The sequence below is a fragment of the Periplaneta americana genome, chromosome 3, assembly GCF_040183065.1.
Source record: "Periplaneta americana isolate PAMFEO1 chromosome 3, P.americana_PAMFEO1_priV1, whole genome shotgun sequence".
Taxonomy (NCBI): domain Eukaryota; kingdom Metazoa; phylum Arthropoda; class Insecta; order Blattodea; family Blattidae; genus Periplaneta; species Periplaneta americana.
Genome location: NC_091119.1, coordinates 97387125 through 97405054, shown reverse-complemented (window position 1 = coordinate 97405054; position 17930 = coordinate 97387125). Strand labels below are relative to the sequence as shown.

At 34.7% G+C, this 17930-nt stretch overlaps 2 protein-coding genes across 6 annotated transcripts in view; one reads left to right on the top strand and one right to left on the bottom strand.

The window, feature by feature from the left end:
- The window catches only part of Ehbp1 (Eps15 homology domain containing protein-binding protein 1), a 97149-nt gene extending 82522 nt beyond the window's left edge, over positions 1-14627 (bottom strand). For 3 of the 4 annotated variants that reach the window (XM_069821052.1, XM_069821055.1, XM_069821054.1), the window contains exons 1-3: positions 14414-14627; positions 4426-4584; positions 2886-3093 (exon numbers count right to left, since the gene is read on the bottom strand). In XM_069821052.1, coding sequence (XP_069677153.1) covers positions 2886-3093; positions 4426-4529 — 312 coding nt within the window. In that variant the 5' untranslated portion in view covers positions 4530-4584; positions 14414-14627. Of the gene's footprint in view, positions 1-2885; positions 3094-4425; positions 4585-14292; positions 14391-14413 lie in introns of those variants that run through there. The other variant, XM_069821053.1, reaches the window with a different exon arrangement.
- Positions 14628-14676: 49 nt separating this feature from the next.
- On the top strand, positions 14677-17759 carry MED11 (mediator complex subunit 11). Of its 2 annotated transcripts, none has more exons than XM_069821064.1 (3): positions 14677-15033; positions 15556-15696; positions 16174-17759. In XM_069821064.1, exons 1-3 carry the CDS (start codon positions 14958-14960, stop codon positions 16362-16364), a joined length of 408 nt encoding a protein of 135 aa, XP_069677165.1. In that variant the 5' UTR covers positions 14677-14957; the 3' UTR covers positions 16365-17759. The 2 variants fall into 2 exon arrangements, with proteins under 2 accessions (XP_069677165.1, XP_069677166.1); XM_069821065.1 differs by having other exon boundaries at positions 14744-15033; positions 15542-15696.
- Positions 17760-17930: the final 171 nt, after the last annotated feature.

Below are 17930 nucleotides of genomic sequence, written 5' to 3'. Positions count from 1 at the left end.
ATCAGAAATTTGTCCAAAATAGGTCATGCTTGTCCAAGTTTTTTTGGGTTTTAAGGTTTCCGGTTCAAGAAAAGTGTGTTAAGTCCGAAACAATTTATTTTTACGTTTTCTAAGAAGGTGTTCTATTGTGTCTTTTTGAAAACCATTATCTTGAGCTAAAGATATAATGTAATTTTATTATAATTACATTATATCTTTAGTTCAAGATGATAATTATCGTGACATTTCAGATGTATCATGCAATTCTAAAGACAAAAGTAGACGAGAATACAGGAAGTATGACGACAGTTACTTGAATTTCGGTTTTACATGCACTATTGTTGGAAATGAACGACCATAATATCTCATTTGTTTGAAAGAGCTGGCTAGTGAAAGCATGCTTCCTAATAAAATGAAATGACATTTGAAGTTAAATCATGATAGTTTGGTAAACAAACCACGGAAATACTTTTCCCGCAAGTTAAAAGAAATGACAGGACAAAAAACAACTTTCACTAAACAAACTACAATTTCCACAAAGGCTCTTCTTTCATCTTACAATGTTGCCTACATGTAGCAAAGAGCAAGAAGCTTCACACCATTGTGGAAGACCTTATTTTACCAGCAGCTGTGGACATGGTGTCTACTATGATATGCGAATCTGCTGCCAAGCAACTGGTAAGTGTGCCTTTGTCAGATAACACTATTAGTCGTTGAATACTCGATATGATGGACGATATTAACGATCAGTTGACTGAAAAACTCAAACGTGATATTTCGCTATTCAGTTGGATAAAGCCACAACAAGAGCAACTCACTGATATTTCTTCAGACTCCACGTTGAAATCGAAATTCGTTTCCTCATCACTGCCCAAGTTTCGGAATTTAGTGAAGCAGGATTATCAACAAGTAGATAATAAGGCCCTAAGAGTTTTAATTCCTTTTGCAACATCCTACTTATGTGAGGTAGGGTTTTCAGCATTGGCAATCATTAAAACCAAATACAGATCGTGATTGAATATCGAGAAAGAGATGCGAATCGTAGTTTTAATCTTGTGCCCAGATTTGAAGAAATGATGAAGAAAAAGCAAGCTCATCCTTTCAATTGATTTTGTTACAAGAATAAGATGTCATAAAATTAAAATTTAATTACAATGTGTTAACATTTAATGTGACGAAATATAACTAATCTTATTCATTTTGGTTCGAAACTTAAGTTTTTTTACCTCCACACTTCGTGTTGGATGACATGTACGAGGCGCGTCCATAAAGTAACTTTCCCACTCGTCCCACAGCTAGTAAACCATATGCTGCGCGAAGCGAATGCGTGTACGAGATAAGAGTAATGTCCTGGCATGACGCATGCGCTAGTGGAACTTCCCAAGTGCTCTCAGTAGCTTCGTTGCATTCATTGAAGATGGACGCTTCTATTCCAGCTCCCGCCGAGTGTGAAGTGCGATCAGTGATATAGTTTTTGAATGCACAGGGCATAGCACTGATTGACATTTATCGTCAGCTGTGCCAGTCTATGGGCCTAACGTCATGAGCACGGTCGTCTGTGATGATGGTTGACCTCCCACTGCGCTTGTCATGCACATTTTGGCATCCTGCTGAAATTTGTTTATAGCAGCAACGCACCATCTGCTTGCTCATGACGTTAGGCCCATAGACCTGGCAGAGCTGACGATAAATTTCAATCGGCTCTATGCCCTGTGCATTCAAAAACTTCATCACTGATTGCACTTCACACGCGGCGGGAGCTGGAAAGGAGCATCCATCTTCAACCAATGCAACGTAGCTAATGAGAGCACTCGGGAAGTTCTGCTAGCGCATGCCAGGACATTACTCTATCATATATACGCAGTCGCTTCGCGCAACATATTGGTTTGCTAGCTGTGGGACGAGTGGGAAAGTTACTTTATGGACGCACCTCGTACCAAAGGAGCCGTGGGTATTTATGTTTAGGTCAAGGGAGCTGTGGACCACTGAGAATTAAATCAAAATGGATAACATTTCATCATTTCATTTGATAATGCTTACAACTGCAGGAGTTATTCAGCTTCGAAATTCAACGTGGGCTAGAAATGGCACACTAATTTTGCTTGGAGCCCTCTAGGTATTATCAATCTCTCAACGAAACTTATGAACATCTCCCTTCTCTTTGTCATTTATTTTCATTAACAGCTTTTATCCATGGCACAACAGTCCATGGAGGGCCTAGGCCGATCAACAGACTGCAGGTCTCATGTCTATATGCCTCACCAGAGGTGAACGACCATCCAACCAGTGTATGGGTAATGTGTAGTCAGCATGATGATCTCCTAGTCAATATAGCTGGCTTACAAAATCGGATTTCGCTACTAATGTAGCTCGCTATTCATTACTATGCTGGATGTGCACCAGCTCCATACAATGGTCGAGCTTCCATGAGGAAATTTCAAGGACTCGAATTAGTGGTCATTCTATCATTTATTTTCATTACATACAGTAAATTACCGTCAAACTGCTATCCCATTATGTTTACAGGTATAATGTTTTGATTCTTTTGAAGGAATCTATATTTTCTGAGATGATGTGATGTTACATCATATATCATGATACAATACTCCACTGAATAACTTATGTAAAGTAAGCATGCTATGAAAAGAAATCAGATACTATATTGTTCCTGGTAGAAGAACCTCAATGAATAAAAGAGCACATGTTCATTTTTAGTCATAATGAAATAAATGATACTAAAAAGTTAATCAAATATCCCCTTCCAAAAAACGAGTTGCAAATTATGAAAGAATTAAATGAAAGATTTAACGGATTTTGGCTTCTAGAGCCAAGAAAACGCATTCTGAAGTATGTCAAAAAGTTTGAGAGGAAGATATTTTAATGATAAGCCTTAACTATATGCTCACATCCTCGATCACGAATGTCCAGTCTTTATCCTCCATCTCCTGTGTCCTGGGGTCCTTGAAGAGAGTGACCGAGACCTCTTTGTTCTCTGGCACAGCCCACACCACTACACCCCTCAATGGGTCTTTCATGGTAGGTTCCCATGGCAATGCCTCTGAAGTTACTCTACGGCTGCGTCGTGTCCATACCACACTCAGTTTGTTGGGTTTCCTAAATCAATTTTAAACAAATTCATTAATGACATATCTACTATCGATGGGTCTACTATCGATAACAACTCAGGATCAGGAATTATGTGTGCATTATTCTCATTTTATCAACCAGCAGGATATCATACAACAAATTTTGATGCGGAAATAATGGCTATTCATATCTCACTCCAACACCTACTATGCAGAATAGATAAATTTCAAAATGCTGTCATTCTCTCTGATTCTAAAGCAGCATTATATGCAATAAATTCATATAAAATGATGTCAATCCAAATTAAAGAATGTCACAAAATGATCCAACAACTTCAAAAACTACAGAAAAAAATTCAATTGTAATGGATACCTACACATTGCGGAATTGCTGGAAATGAAACTGCTGATTTTCTTGCCAAAAAAGGATCCAATTTAATTCAGAATACAAGTACAAGCCTACCTTTTACATCCATGAAAAGACTAATTAAAAACAAATATAAAATCAAGCAAAACCAAGCACTATGTACCAAAGCCAAAGATAAAAAATGGAGCATTTTAATAAAAAAAAAAAAAAACAGAAATTATTCCAGAAATCCCATGTAAATCTGCAGTAGCAAAATTCAGACTGCTTACGGAACATGATTATTTGGCCAAACACTTGAATAAAATAGGAATTTACACAAATCCAAATTGCCAAAGAAGAAGAAATGACTGAAGATCATCTACAAACCTCTGAAGTTCTACCTGATGAATCCACCACAGAGAAATATTGGAGAGCAAGAACGTTAATGGCTTCGTTGCCAAAGCCCGGCATTAGATAACAACAACAACAACAACAACAACAAACTACTTCACAGAAGAGAAAAGCATTAACTCATTGCCACAATCTCGTGTATTAGATTAATATAAACAACAGTTCTTGGGACTAATAGATTCACTTTCTTATGACTACAATGTTATTCTATGAAGAATTAATACCAACAGTTGTCTCAGTTTAACTGTATGTATACACAATTGCTCACAGTCAGCAAAATAGCTAATGCACAAGCTTTCCACGCCAAAGACACAGATTCAAAATCTAGCAAATCCAAGCGCAACTGATAATAGATAAAGATGGTGTTGGGACAGATACTCTCAAAACATTTGGAATTGAATGATGACGGCATACTGGAAAGTCAGCACAGAAAACGGAAATGCCGCGAAAAAACCTGCAGCACACCATAAAATTCCTCCATGTAATCCAATTGGTATGACTGGAAATTGAACCTGAACATATTTATTCAGCATCCCTCGACATTTATTAATATTGTAAATGTATTAAATCCACGTGATAATAGCTACCAAAGTGTTAACTTACCATTTCGATGTCGTCTCTAATGTCACCTGATGATATGAAACTGTATACTGAAACTTGGCAGCATGTTTGTTGACTCTCTGCAGCCTTTTCCAAACAGAGGTCATTTTTTCTTTATAAATGAGTGTGACTCTTCATGAGGCAGACACCCGAGAAATGAACCTGGAAATAAAATTAACAAAGCAAACTATGATTTAATTGTAAACTTATAGTATTTCAAATTTTGACATCAATTAAATTTGTATATAGGCCATAATGTGTGTATTTGTTGGCATAGTGACAGTTGTTGACAAATGTTGATCTGAACTAATGTAACTTTTCGTTCTGAAAAAGAATTTTAAAATGTTATATTTGTTTGGATCAAGGACAAAACTAAAATTCTTTCAATAATTTATTATCATGATACACTGCTGCCTGAGCATATTGGGAATTAAATCAATAACTTTCCCAAAACATACTATGAAATTTTGCACATAACATTTTTATATCGAAAAGCAAAAATGAGCAAAACTGTATTAAACTTTTTTTGTTTAAAATATCTCAAAGAACAACCCCTTGAAATTAATGATATTACTTATGGTTCACCTGTATGTATGTATGTATGTATGTATGTATGTATGTACGTACGTATTAGATATGAACAATCAGCCGTCCCCGGCCCAAGTTCCTCTTGGCCTTGCGTTACACAGCTACATGCAGGCTTGCACCGTTTATTGCTCTTACTTCACAAGCCAAGTAAAGCACACTGCATATTTAAAAGGGGTAGCTTATCGATATAGAGGTGTAAATTCAATAGTACCGACAGTAACATGTAAACAGTTTCCTTCAAAGTAACTTAAATTGAACGAAAGGTACTTATATTAAATATGCTAAATTATTATTAGAACGAAATACTGTATTCACACATAAAAAAGTGTCTACATAAAAATTGCGTTTCAAGTTGTGTTAATTACAATTAATGTTGTTAATGTTTTTATTTCATTTTCAAGCAATGTAAAATATGCAATTGTAAGTTAAAAAGCAATATTATTATTGCATATAAAATGTGTCTTTACTGAGCGTTTGTAAAGGAATAGAAGACAGAGCTGGAGTGATACTGATGTAGAGGATGATAAGAATAAAAGAAGTCTACAATGATGAAGACAAATATTCACCACCACGAGTAACAACTTAATTAACCACAATTTTTCGTTCACAGATACAATGTCCACTCCACATTAGGACCTATGTACATTTTATTAACTTTCTAATGTCTGTAAGTAATAAAATATCTCCTCAATTTTTACAGCTAAACAAACATAGTCAATGAAATTGTGTTTGAGAAAAATTTTCCAGTTATATAATAGACCTATATGCACTTTCCGTTAGAAAAGATGAAAGTATGTAAAAAAGTATATTCCAGCATTTGAAAACTACAGCACAAGGAATAAACTCGGATTTAAAGCTACAATTAATTTTAATGGAATTCAAAATTAGTGCAATAAATGCCGCTCAAGTTTCGTCACAAAATAGTATGGTAAAGGCACAGTCTACTATATACTAGACTGTGGTAAAGGGGTGTCTATTTCTTTTTCGTTAAAACATTTGGCGTCACCCAGTAAATCTTGGACTTCGAGAACATTTCCTAAATGATGTCATTCGCATTGGCTTTCGTCGCCTTCTGATCCTTCCTCTTGTTTCACTGGAAGATATAGAAGATAATTTACATCAAAGAGCAGACAGTTTTGAAGATGATGCCAAAGATCTTTTTGCATACATTGCGATAATATATGCAAGAAACAGTCTAGCAAGAGACAGAAGAGAACTACCTCCAAGATTTTCGCCCGTACTTTGGAATGTCTATGGCGAAGAGACAAATAGAGTGCAGAGTATTAATAAATTATGTGGAAGGGTGGCACTTTCGTTTTCAAAAAGCTCATTAGAACAAATCATTCAAACATTCGGACGTTTTGCAACACATTGAAAAAGTTCGTTCGAAAATACAAATGACGATTCTACAGTTATCCACGGGACATGTAAATATCCGATACCTCGTTAAAAAGGTAGTCTACATCCTGAATCAACGGCAACTATAACAAATTGTGGGTAGATATCAAACATATTATAAACATAACATTAACCTGTATTTGAGAATCATAAATTACTAAATTAAATTGTATTCGGGAGAACCATAAGGAGAAAGAAAACATTAATAACTACAGGCAAATCTTTTGACGAAGAGAAGAATATACACTTAACATAGAATAATAATAAAATTATTATTACTATTATTTTCTATGACCGTGATATCATATGGACAAAAAATCCTTGTATACGAACAATATAGGTGAATGAAAAGGGAGTGGAGAAAGATATACTAAAAATGGAAGAGTAATGTAAATGAAAAGGTAATCAACGGAACTCATGTGGACGACACATCTGGGAACCATGAATATATGTTATTATCCAATTAATAATGAGAATGAATAGTAATGTCAGAAAATTGCCATTTCATTTATTCATTAACTCTGTATTGAAGGATTGATGTAATGTTGTATAAAGTAAGATTTTTTTTTTATATTTTTTACTTTTCATTCGAATATGAACAAGTTTAGTGTGGTAATACTGTTATTTTGAAAATAATAAGAGTAATAAATAAGATTATTTACGCAAATATGTTATATTATGCATAAAGTAAAGGAATATTGTGTTGCAATGCATTATTTGCAGAAAGAATGGTTAATAATATATAAGTGAATTGTGACGAATTGTGAAGGAATCGCTGGAGTCTGTAAGGAGGTCTGCTTGGGCTCTGCGGGCTAGTGGTCTTGGGCTCAGTGGGCTAGAGTTCGTTGCCTCGAACTCGAACAATCATTAAGAGCTACCTGCTTCCTAACTGGACATGGTGCTTTCAGAAAGCACCTGTCGTTTATGTAAACAAGCTGAAGGAACAGCAAGACTCTACAGTGTACTATGGATTGTGAGGCCTTAAAAAAAACAACAAATTGGCAATCCTATGAGAAGGAGTATTATTTAGTTAGACTACTGACTTCTTTGAGTAGGAGACATCAAACAGCTGCCTCGAATTTACGAGAAGCAATTGTTGATTGTTATCAGGAGAACTGTCCCATCCAAACAGGACCTAAACAAAAAGATGCTGTATCGTGGAACCAGGACCTAGAACAGAATAATCTGAGAATAAGGCATCTGTTCAATCATACCAAAATTACGGCAATTGAGAAGAATATTATAGAAATCTAACTAATTACAATAAATTCGTAAGGGAAGCGAAAAGAGCTTTCTGGAGAAAATTTTGTCAAGAAGTTGACTCAACAAAGACAGCTTCTAGACTTCATAAAGTGATTGCCCGGGATTCTGTCTCTTCTGTTGGCACTAATGGGGAACATACAACCTCAAGCAAAGAGACATTAAAACTGCTTATAAATACACATTTCCCAGAATGTGAATTCATTGATAGTGATTGCGAGGGAACGGCCATAATTTAAAAGCCTCCGAAGAGGACTGGAGAATGGCCAGATCAATCCTCAATGTCTCCAAAATTAAATGGGCCATAAATAAATTTGATCCATTTAAATCTGCCTGTAAAGATGGAATCTTTCCAGTTTTACTGCAGAAAGGACCTGATTCGTTATTCTATCTACTCAGTGAAATCCTTAGGGTCAGTGTAGCCTTTGGATATATACCTTTGGCCTGGAGGAAAAGCAGATCAGTATTTATTCCGAAACCAGAAAGAGTGAACTATACGAGTCCCAAATCCTTTCGACCCATCTGCTTGTTCTCCTTCATTCTCAAAACCTTGGAGAGACTAGTAGAAAGACATATTCAAAATGGAATTCTAATAAGATATCCCATTCATGAAAATCAACATGCCTTTCATAAGGAAGGTCATGCTATACTGCTTTATATCAACTGCTTTAGTAGGATTGAAAAATCACTTGAATACCAGGAAATTGCTCTTGGAGTCTTTCTTGACATACAAGATCTTATAAAAGATGGAGGAAGATTCGCAGGACTAAACTCTACAGGCTAATAATAAGGAAGTCTAGTAAAAACCTCAATGATACTCTATTAAGCTTGAATAAACAATCATTAATAAGAGCTATCTGCTTCCTAACTGGACATGGTGCTCTCAGAAAACACCTGTCGTTTATGTAAACAAGCTGATCAAACAGCAAGACATCTACAGTGTACTAATGAATTGTGAGGCCTTAGAGCGAAAAATCTATCTAATCTTTGAAGCCGCCCCACAACAAAAAGTGAACTCTGATTTGGTAAAGCGGATAATACATCTAAATAAAGCTGTAGAATCTAACTTCTGAATCAGTAATTAGGAAGAGCACAATTAAGTCTTTCAGGCTGAGGTGCGTTGGGGTAAAACCCACTTCCAATTCTAATCATCATCATCATCATCATCCTCCTCGTCGTCGTCGTCGTCGTCGTCGTCGTCGTCATCATCATCATCATCATCATCATCATCATCATCATCATCATCATCATGCGGTATTTGATTCGTGAGAATGGGCAGGAACGACCGGTTGGGTTTTAGGAGTACACTGCTAATTTGTTTGGGTCATTTATAAAATATAACAATATTTAAACTCCTATTATTCTTTCTGTTGGCGGGCACAAGAGCCATCTAACATGTGAGGTTGTGATCTTGGCATAATTCTGGTAGCTCGCTACCCGTATTTTGGAGTCAGCAAATGTAGCAGTGTTTATACCAATCAAGGATGGAAAAAAAAAATCGATAAAAACTGAATACTATAGGCCTAATTAATAGATTCCAGGCTTCTGGGCTACTTCTCTGGGATCATGATAATATTAATTTTACAAATAATATTTTGGAGAATCAGATATTTAAGAAAACCTCACTAAAGAGTCTTAATGAATTAGGCAAAATTTCAAAATTGGATCTTGAAACGTTCAAAATAATGTATTAGAGGAAAATAATAGCAGAAATTCAACAACACTGAAAAGAAATGCATGAAGTGCATAAGAATCAATCCTTCATTCCATTTCTTATGTGGAATGAGGTATTTCATGAAAGTTTCATGAGACATATACTCAGATGAAGAAAAAAGAGAGAGACCAGTAATTAACTCTCTTGGACAGATCGAAACATTAGATCACCCTGTAGATAACAACGAAGGTCTACATTTTCTCCAGAAATTCAGAATCAAAATCTACTTATAACATTTAACAATCAAGCTCTATGTTACAGATTACATTAATTATAAGAAACCGAGTGCTATAGTTAAAAAAGAGATTAGGAAACTTAAAAGAGAGAGTTGAGAGAAATTCATAGCTGGTATTGAATATGATGTACAAGGAAGACAGACCAATGCATATAAAGTCTTGAAGAAATTAAATCAGGATGAAAAGGATGATATACAGATTAACTCAATCATAGCAAAAGTGTGGCGTGATTATTACACAAAATTATGGACAGAAGAATTTTTTTTATTTTATTGGGTTATTTTACGATGCTGTATCAACATCTAGGTTATTTAGCGTCTGAATGAAATGAAGGTGATAATGCCAGTGAAATGGGTCCGGGGTCCAGCACCTAAAGTTACCCAGCATTTGCTCGTATTGGGTTGAGGGAAAACCCCAGAAAAAACCTCAACCAGGTAACTTGCCCCGACCGGGATTCGAACCCGAGCCACCTGGTTTTGCGGCCAGACGTGCTGACCATTACTCCACAGGTGTGGACTGGACAGAAGAAGAAAATAACATATCTCCGATAATAATAAATAAGTACTGACAATAATATAGATCCAATCACTATAGATGAATTAAAATCAGTTCTTAAAGAAATCCAAAAGCATCTGGCTCTGATGAGATAAATTTGGAACTGATAAAATATGCTCCAGAAATATTTTTATATAGATTTTTAAATTTCTTAAACATATGCTGGAAATGTGGACACATTCCTGAAGAATGGCAAATTGCAATTATTGTGCCAATATTTAAGAAAGGAGACAGAAAGGATTGCTCCAATTATAGAGGCATAAGCCTGCTGAATACTGGATATAAAGTGTACTAAAAAATTATTACAAAGAGACTAAATATAATAGCAGATACAATGCTTATAGAAGAACAAAATGACTTTAGAAGTAATAGATCATGCATAGATAGTGTATTTTCCTCAAGCCAAATACTTGAAAAACACAGAGAATATAATATCCCAATTTGTGTAGCTTTCAATGATTATGAAAAGGCGTTCGATACAGTCAAACAAGAAAAATTATGGGAAATATAATAGCAAGAGAAATTCCAAAACATTTAATAATAACAATACAATGTTTATATAAAAATACAATTAAAATAAAATCAAACAAAGTATCACTAATGAAATTAGAGAAATAACAAGAGGCGTAAGACAAGGGTGCCCTTTGTCGCCCACTTTATTTAACTTTTATATAGATGAAGTCACAAGACAGTGGCAGAGAATTTTAAAATCAAATTTTAATATAAATAAGGAATATTTGAACACCTTACTTTCTGCAGATGATCAGATAATATTTGCTAACTCAGAAGATAACCTGCAGAGGGCCTTATATAACCTGAACATAATAAGCTAAAGAATTTAACTCAAATATTTCTTTAAAAAAGACAAAAGTTATGGGATTCAAAGGAAAAATACCAATAAGATTAAAAATAATCCTTAATGATGAACTAGTAGAACAAGTGAACCATTTTGAATATTAGGCTGCACATTATCATATGACAACATAAATGATTTTGACAAAAAAATATATATATATATTAAAATTTCAAAAACTAATAGGAACAGTTAAAATAACTTTCATTAAGAAGGTAAGGACAGATACAGTTCTGAAGTTTTACAGAACAATGGTCATACCAACATTGGTATATGGCTCAGAAATTTGGAACCTAACTGAACAGCAAGAAAGAAGAATGGAGGCAGCAGAAATGAAATTGTTGAGACCATTGGCAGAATATACACTGTTAGATCATAAACAAAACAAATACATTAGACAGGAATTAGGCATTTCAGATATAATAGATGTAACACATAACTATATAAATAGATGGCATGAACATGTAGAGAGAATGTCAACTGCACAACTACAGACCCATGGGACAACGGGATGTAGGAAGACCGAGGCAACGATAGAGTGACCAGTTTTAGACTTCAATTAACTATTGGGACAGAACAGGCTGGACGGCCTAACCCGTGATGTTTATGATGATATTGACTATCAGTAGCCAAGGGAGTAGAGCAACAAGTTAATATTTGTAGATTCAATATTTTGAAATTAAAGGATGAGGAAACTAAGCAACATTATCAGGTCGAAATTTAAAATAGGTTCACCACTTTAGCAAGTTCCGACGAAGTTGAGGAAGAATTAGATGTTAATAGCATGTGGAAAAATATCAGAGATATTATCAAAACTGCAGCTGAGCATAGGTTATTATGAAACTAAGAAAAAGAAACCGTGGTTTGATGAAGATTGTTGCATTGTAGTAGAAAGAAAGAAACAGGCAAAATGAATTTTTTACAGGATCCAGTTGAGGAGAATAGGGATAATTATTTCAATGAAAGACGGGAAGAAAGTCGTACACTTAGGAATAAAAAGAGAGATTACTTGCAGGAAAAACTAAATGAGGTAGAAACAAATAGGCTAGTAAGAATAAAAATATTTGAGATTTATATAAGGGTATAAAGGAATTTAAGAAGGGATATCAGGGAAGGGCAAACGTGATCAAGGATGAGAATGGTCACTTGCTCGCAGATTCTCATTCAATCCTAAACAGATGGAAAAACTATTTTGGGTAATTACTAAATGTACATAGGTCAAATAGAAATGATTGGGATGAAATTCAAATACAGACTGCTGAGCCATTTATACCCAAATTAATACAAGAGGGTGCAAACGCATTATCTAGTGAAATTTATAAGCTTATACTTGCTATTTGGGAAAAGGAAATTGTACAAAAACAATGGAAGGAGTCCATAATTGTACCTATTTTTAAGAAGAGGGACAAGACCAACTGCAGTAACTTTCGAAGAATATCACTTTTGTTGACGTCATACAAAATTTTGTCCAATATTCTTTTGAGAAGATTAACTCCATATGTAGATGAAATTATTGGAGATCATCAGTGTGGTTTTAGGCGTAATAGATCAACTTTGATCAGATATTTTGTATTCGACAGATAAGTTAATGGAGGAAAAATGGGAGTGTAAGGGTACAGTGCATCAGTTATTCATAGATTTCAAAAAGGCATATGACTCGGTTAAGAGAGAAGTTTTATATGATATTCTTATTGAATTTGGTATTCCCAAGAAACTAGTTCGATTAATTAAAATGTGTCTCAGTGAAACTTACAGCAGAGTCTGTATAGGTCAGTTTCTGTCAGATGAGTTTCCAATTCACTGTGGGCTAAAGCAAGGAGATGCACTATCACCTTTACTTTTTAACTTTGCTCTAGAGTATGAAAGTCCAGGATAACAGAGAGGGTTTGGAATTGAACAGGTTACATCAGCTGCTTGTCTATGCGGATGACATGAATATGTTAGGAGAAAATCCACAAACAATTAGGGAAAATACGGAAATTTTACTTGAAGCAAGTAAAGAGATAGATTTGAAAGTAAATCTCGAAAAGACAAAGTATATGATTATGTCTCGTGAAATGGAAATATAAAAATTGAAAATTTATCCTTTGAAGAGGTGGAAAAATTCAAATATCTTGGAACAACAGTAACAAATATGAATGACACTTGGGAGGAAATTAAACGCAGAATAAATATGGGAAATTCCTGTTATTGAAAAGCTTTTGTCATCTAATGTCAAAAAAATCTGAAAGATTTTATGAAACAGTTATATTACCGGTTGTGAAACTTGGACTCTCACTTTGACAGAGGAACAGAGATTAAGGGTGTTTGAGAATAAGGTGCTTAGGAAAATATTTGGGGCTAAGAGGGATGAAGTTATAGAAGAATGGACAAAGTTACACAATGCAGAACTGCATGCATTGTATTCTTCACCTGACATTATTAGGAACATTAAATCCAGACGTTTGGGATGGGCAGGGCATGTAGCACGTATGGACGAATCCATAAATGAATATAGGCCTAGAGTGTCAGTTGTGAGGTCGGAGGGAAAAAGACTTTTGGGGAGGCCGAAACGTAGATGGGAGGATAATATTAAAATGATTTTAGGGAGATGGGATATGATGATAAGAGGCTGGATTAATCTTGCACAGGATAGGGTCCGATGGTGGGCTTATGTGAGGGCAGCAATGAACCTGCGAGTTCCTTAAAAGCCATTTGTAAGTAAGTACTAGTAAGTAAGTATGCATGATATACAATCAACTGCATCTCAAAAAAAAAATAAATAAATAAATAAAATTCATGTAATATTGAACCTGCCAATAATTGTAATGGCATATGCCAAAAGCGCCAAGAGCTATGTTAGACCTGTCAGTAACTAATTTTTGTAGCTATATGACATTAACATTTTAATTTTTTTTAAATAGCCTATATGGGTTATTTTTAAATGTTCCCTTTGCACCAATTCATGGGAAAATTAATGGCCAACATATGAAAATGTTGTATCAATAAAATAAAATTTTAATAGACCTACGTTCCAAATGTTCATTTTCCTCAAGTAAGTTAAAGTTCTTAACCCTGCCAACATCTGTAGCCCTCTATTTCCCTTTATGTTTAAGTAACTATATATCTAGATATGATTACCTGATTTTGATAACATATAATCTAATATAATTCATTCGGAATTTTTAAATCTTCTAGTAATTTATAATTTAATTTTACGATTTTGACACTTTTATTGTGATATACAATAAATACATCGAGATACTGTCAATTGTTTTTATACTTACAAATTCGTAGTTTTCCAGTTACTTTCGTATGACTAAGACGATTACTTGTTACAAAATTAAAGTACACAGCTGCATACATGAGTCAACATCTATATTTTGTAACTAAAAAATTATTACTCACCCTTTTTTCTGTATTAAAAGACCTTCAGTGTATTTCCTACACCATTACTTGAGTAGATACAAATCGGCTCTTTCTTCTTCTGACAAGTCACACTCGATTGCAATGGACTGAACTGATGCAATAAATATAAGTCACTACAAAACATGAAATATTTAATTTTGATTTTTCTTTTGTATAATTAAATGCTTTCCTTTTGTCTTTTTGCAATGTCAGAAATGAACTGTCCTTGGTTCATCTGCCATGACCCACTCTGATAGTAATGAGGATAAAAGTCAGGGTAATAATACATTGAATATCGAAGTTGGCCATGCTAATGTTTGACAACGCCGATGCGGCATCTACATATACTGTACAATTCCTTCTACAAATATGTATTTGTCGTTTAAATAACGTTTCTCTGCGTTTGGTTAAATTAGGAACATACATTACAAATAAGTAAAAGAAAAGTAGGAATATACAGAGAGTTTTGTACATACATTTCTTTATATTTGTGAAATAGGCCTTATTAATAAGCATTAAAAATTATAACCTCAATATCATAACAATGACGGCCCCAATGGAAAGGATTCAGGTTTTGGACGCCATAGAAAAAGACATAATAACATGTTTACAAAGTGCGGGTGAGTTATCAAATATAATTAGTTTATAATTGGTTATGTAGGCATAAATAATGTACTGTTAATTCATAAAACTGCCATACTCAAGTAATCTTCGCAGATCGTCCTAACCTCAGTAATTGCTGCTCTTGATGAAAAAAATTAGATGGAAATAGGCGGAGGTAGTTCCGGTGATTTTGGAAGTGACCGGGATTTTTTTTTTTGTGAAGATGCGGCTAATCGTTTATGCAAGACATAGCAAAAGCCTAAACTAACCAAACCTAACCTGTCACAGATTCGTATAAGCAAGGTAGCGCAGTACGAAGGGAACTACCTCAGCGCAATTTAGCCAAAATTTAAATAGGTACTAGATAATGGAGAGTGCATCTTAATTACACTCCATGCAGCGCGATATAAGAATAGTAAGATAAGAGAACCCGAAATGATTTTGGGAGAAATGTGCTTATGATATTCTGTTGTGGATATTGTTTGCTTATTTATCTGTTCAATTGAGAACTAGCGATGCAGGTAGCTTCTCTGTTTCAGGCCAGGCACTCACTGAATTAAGCAAAGAAAAGTCGAGCTTAAAACAAGCTGAAGGACAAACGCACCAGTTTCTCAAGACCCTGGGTCACGTGGAATCGAAACTCACGGAACAGATCAATTATCTTACACAAGTGTCCACAGGTAATAGGTGTGCTTTTTTTGGGATAGCTTTTTAAATATTTCTATATGTAGCCTAAGTTTTCGCATTATATTAACAGAGAGGCAGCATGCTAAAGTTCAGGTTGATCCCTTAAGCCTCCCACCCCGCCTTTTAAGCACACGAGATACTACTGTAATAATTGTAGTTTTTGTTCTCTCTTTTATGGAGGAGGGGTCCAAAGGCGTACACTACCATACCTGTACTTTATTTTCTTACTCATAATCTTTCATTGCTTTGTCCTCTTTGTTAGTAAAATCTTGAAAGCACTTGAGAACAGTGAATCTTAGAAGGTAATGTAGATATATCAGTTACTGGTATATAAAAAAAGTCTGTTTCTTTCATTAGCTTACCTCATAGTTGTACTTTCTTTTAGTATTGCGTTCTATAATGCATTCATTGTTCAGATTGAAATGAGAAAATTCCAAGATTGATTCTACTGAACATTGGTACTGTTGCAGGCCAGCCTCATGAGGGGTCAGGCTATGCATCACAGAAGGTGCTCCAGATGGCTTGGCACCGCTTGGAGCATGCACGTAGCCGTGTCAATGAGCTAGAGCGCATTAAGAACAAACATCTCCAGGGTCGTGCCCTTCTGCGCCCACAGCCACAGCAGATGAACCAGAATGGAGGCTCTGGTACCACTGGCTGAGTAGCCTACTTCACCTCTTTGTGTGGTCTTCAGTTATAGTAGAGATCCATTATTTGTCGGAAGTTGAGACCATAAATGCATTGTAGTTAGTGAATACTGTCATACAGTGCACAATGCTGAAAGAGTCTTCTGCACATGTCGGAAGCAGTTACATTAAGTGTATAGTAACTCAGTTCGATAGGGATCTTACAATAATTTGACTAAATCATTTCAGTGTCAGTAACAATGGAATTACAAGGATCATTTACGCCAGATATAATTAAATAGCAAAATACCATTACAGAAAATAACATTTTCATTTAAAAAGTGGTGTTTTATATTCTGAAACCTTGAATTAACAGAACTATAATAAAATATGTAATAATGATTTTGGCTCTAAAATATGTACACATCGCCCGTCGCTCTCATTATTTATTAGTTGAGATAAGTCGTAACATAGTGGTTGTACCGGAAGGTGTGGCAAAAATTTAATTTTATTGTTGAAAAGTTTCCTATAATTGTATACCTACGAAGTATTGATAATTCTGTCTTGTCAGACTTCTCTTACACCTCATCATTTTGTGAATTTAGAAAACATGTTTGCTGTTTGTGTATGACTAGTAGAATCACAAATTATCACAGTTTCTTCAGCATACTACAATGTTCGAACATGAGAGAAAATGAAGATATTACAAACTTTGCCTTACTTCATAGGCATCCAAGAATACATAGAAGAGAAGAATGTAAACTAAAATAACCAAATTCGTTGAAAATTGGTAAGAGACCTTGTTCAGTTCATATTTACCAAGTCTCTGTAGAACCGAAGCTCACTATGCAGAAGCACATCTGTCATGACTCATGTTGTTCAATTTTTCTCCTTAGCTTCTCTTGCTGTGATTTAGTTGAATATTACATGAAGAATATAAATTAAGCTTTGTCGGTAGTTCGTATAGTAAACAAAGATTGTGATTTATTTATATGTATATTTCTGTGAATGTTTAAACATATTTTTGTAGGCCTAATAAAAATTATCTGTAGTTACACTAAATAAAACTTCACAAGATTTGTTCTAAAATCCTTATGCATGAAGGGATAGAAGGAAAAGAGGAAGGCAAGTTCGAACATAACAGATTAGCTTCTACACAGTGAATTTTTTATCATACTCGATAAACTTGAACTGAATGTAGAGCATGTAATGCGCAACACTAGTACATTTATGTGTTTCATTGAAAAAGCTGTTTGCAATGTGACTAGCTTATAGTGGAGCTCTACTGTACATAAAAAAAAAGACAAATTACTTCAAATCTGGTGCATGTAGAGTTGTGAGCAAATGTCCAAAATGAAAGTAAAGTACTCGCATATAAAGAAATTTGTATAATTTTTTGCATAAAACAATAAAGCATGTCTTTTTTCGAATTGTGTGTGATATTTGAATGGCCTTTGATATAATATTTACTCCTTGCAACTGTGTATTATTCAGTGATTTTGCTATTTATGGTTAGTCATTTCATTGTCTCCCTATGTCTTTTCTTTCTTTCTTTTCTTTTTTTTAAATTTGGCTTTTGTAAAATTTACCTTGTTTAATAA

Bases quoted from the DNA above. Each gene is read 5' to 3' on its own strand.
- MED11 (XM_069821064.1), top strand. From the start codon at position 14,958: ATGACGGCCCCAATGGAAAGGATTCAGGTTTTGGACGCCATAGAAAAA. The intron at 15,034-15,555 runs GTGAGTTATCAA...TCTCTGTTTCAG, and splicing joins AACATGTTTACAAAGTGCGG to GCCAGGCACTCACTGAATTA. The intron at 15,697-16,173 runs GTAATAGGTGTG...GTACTGTTGCAG, and splicing joins TCTTACACAAGTGTCCACAG to GCCAGCCTCATGAGGGGTCA.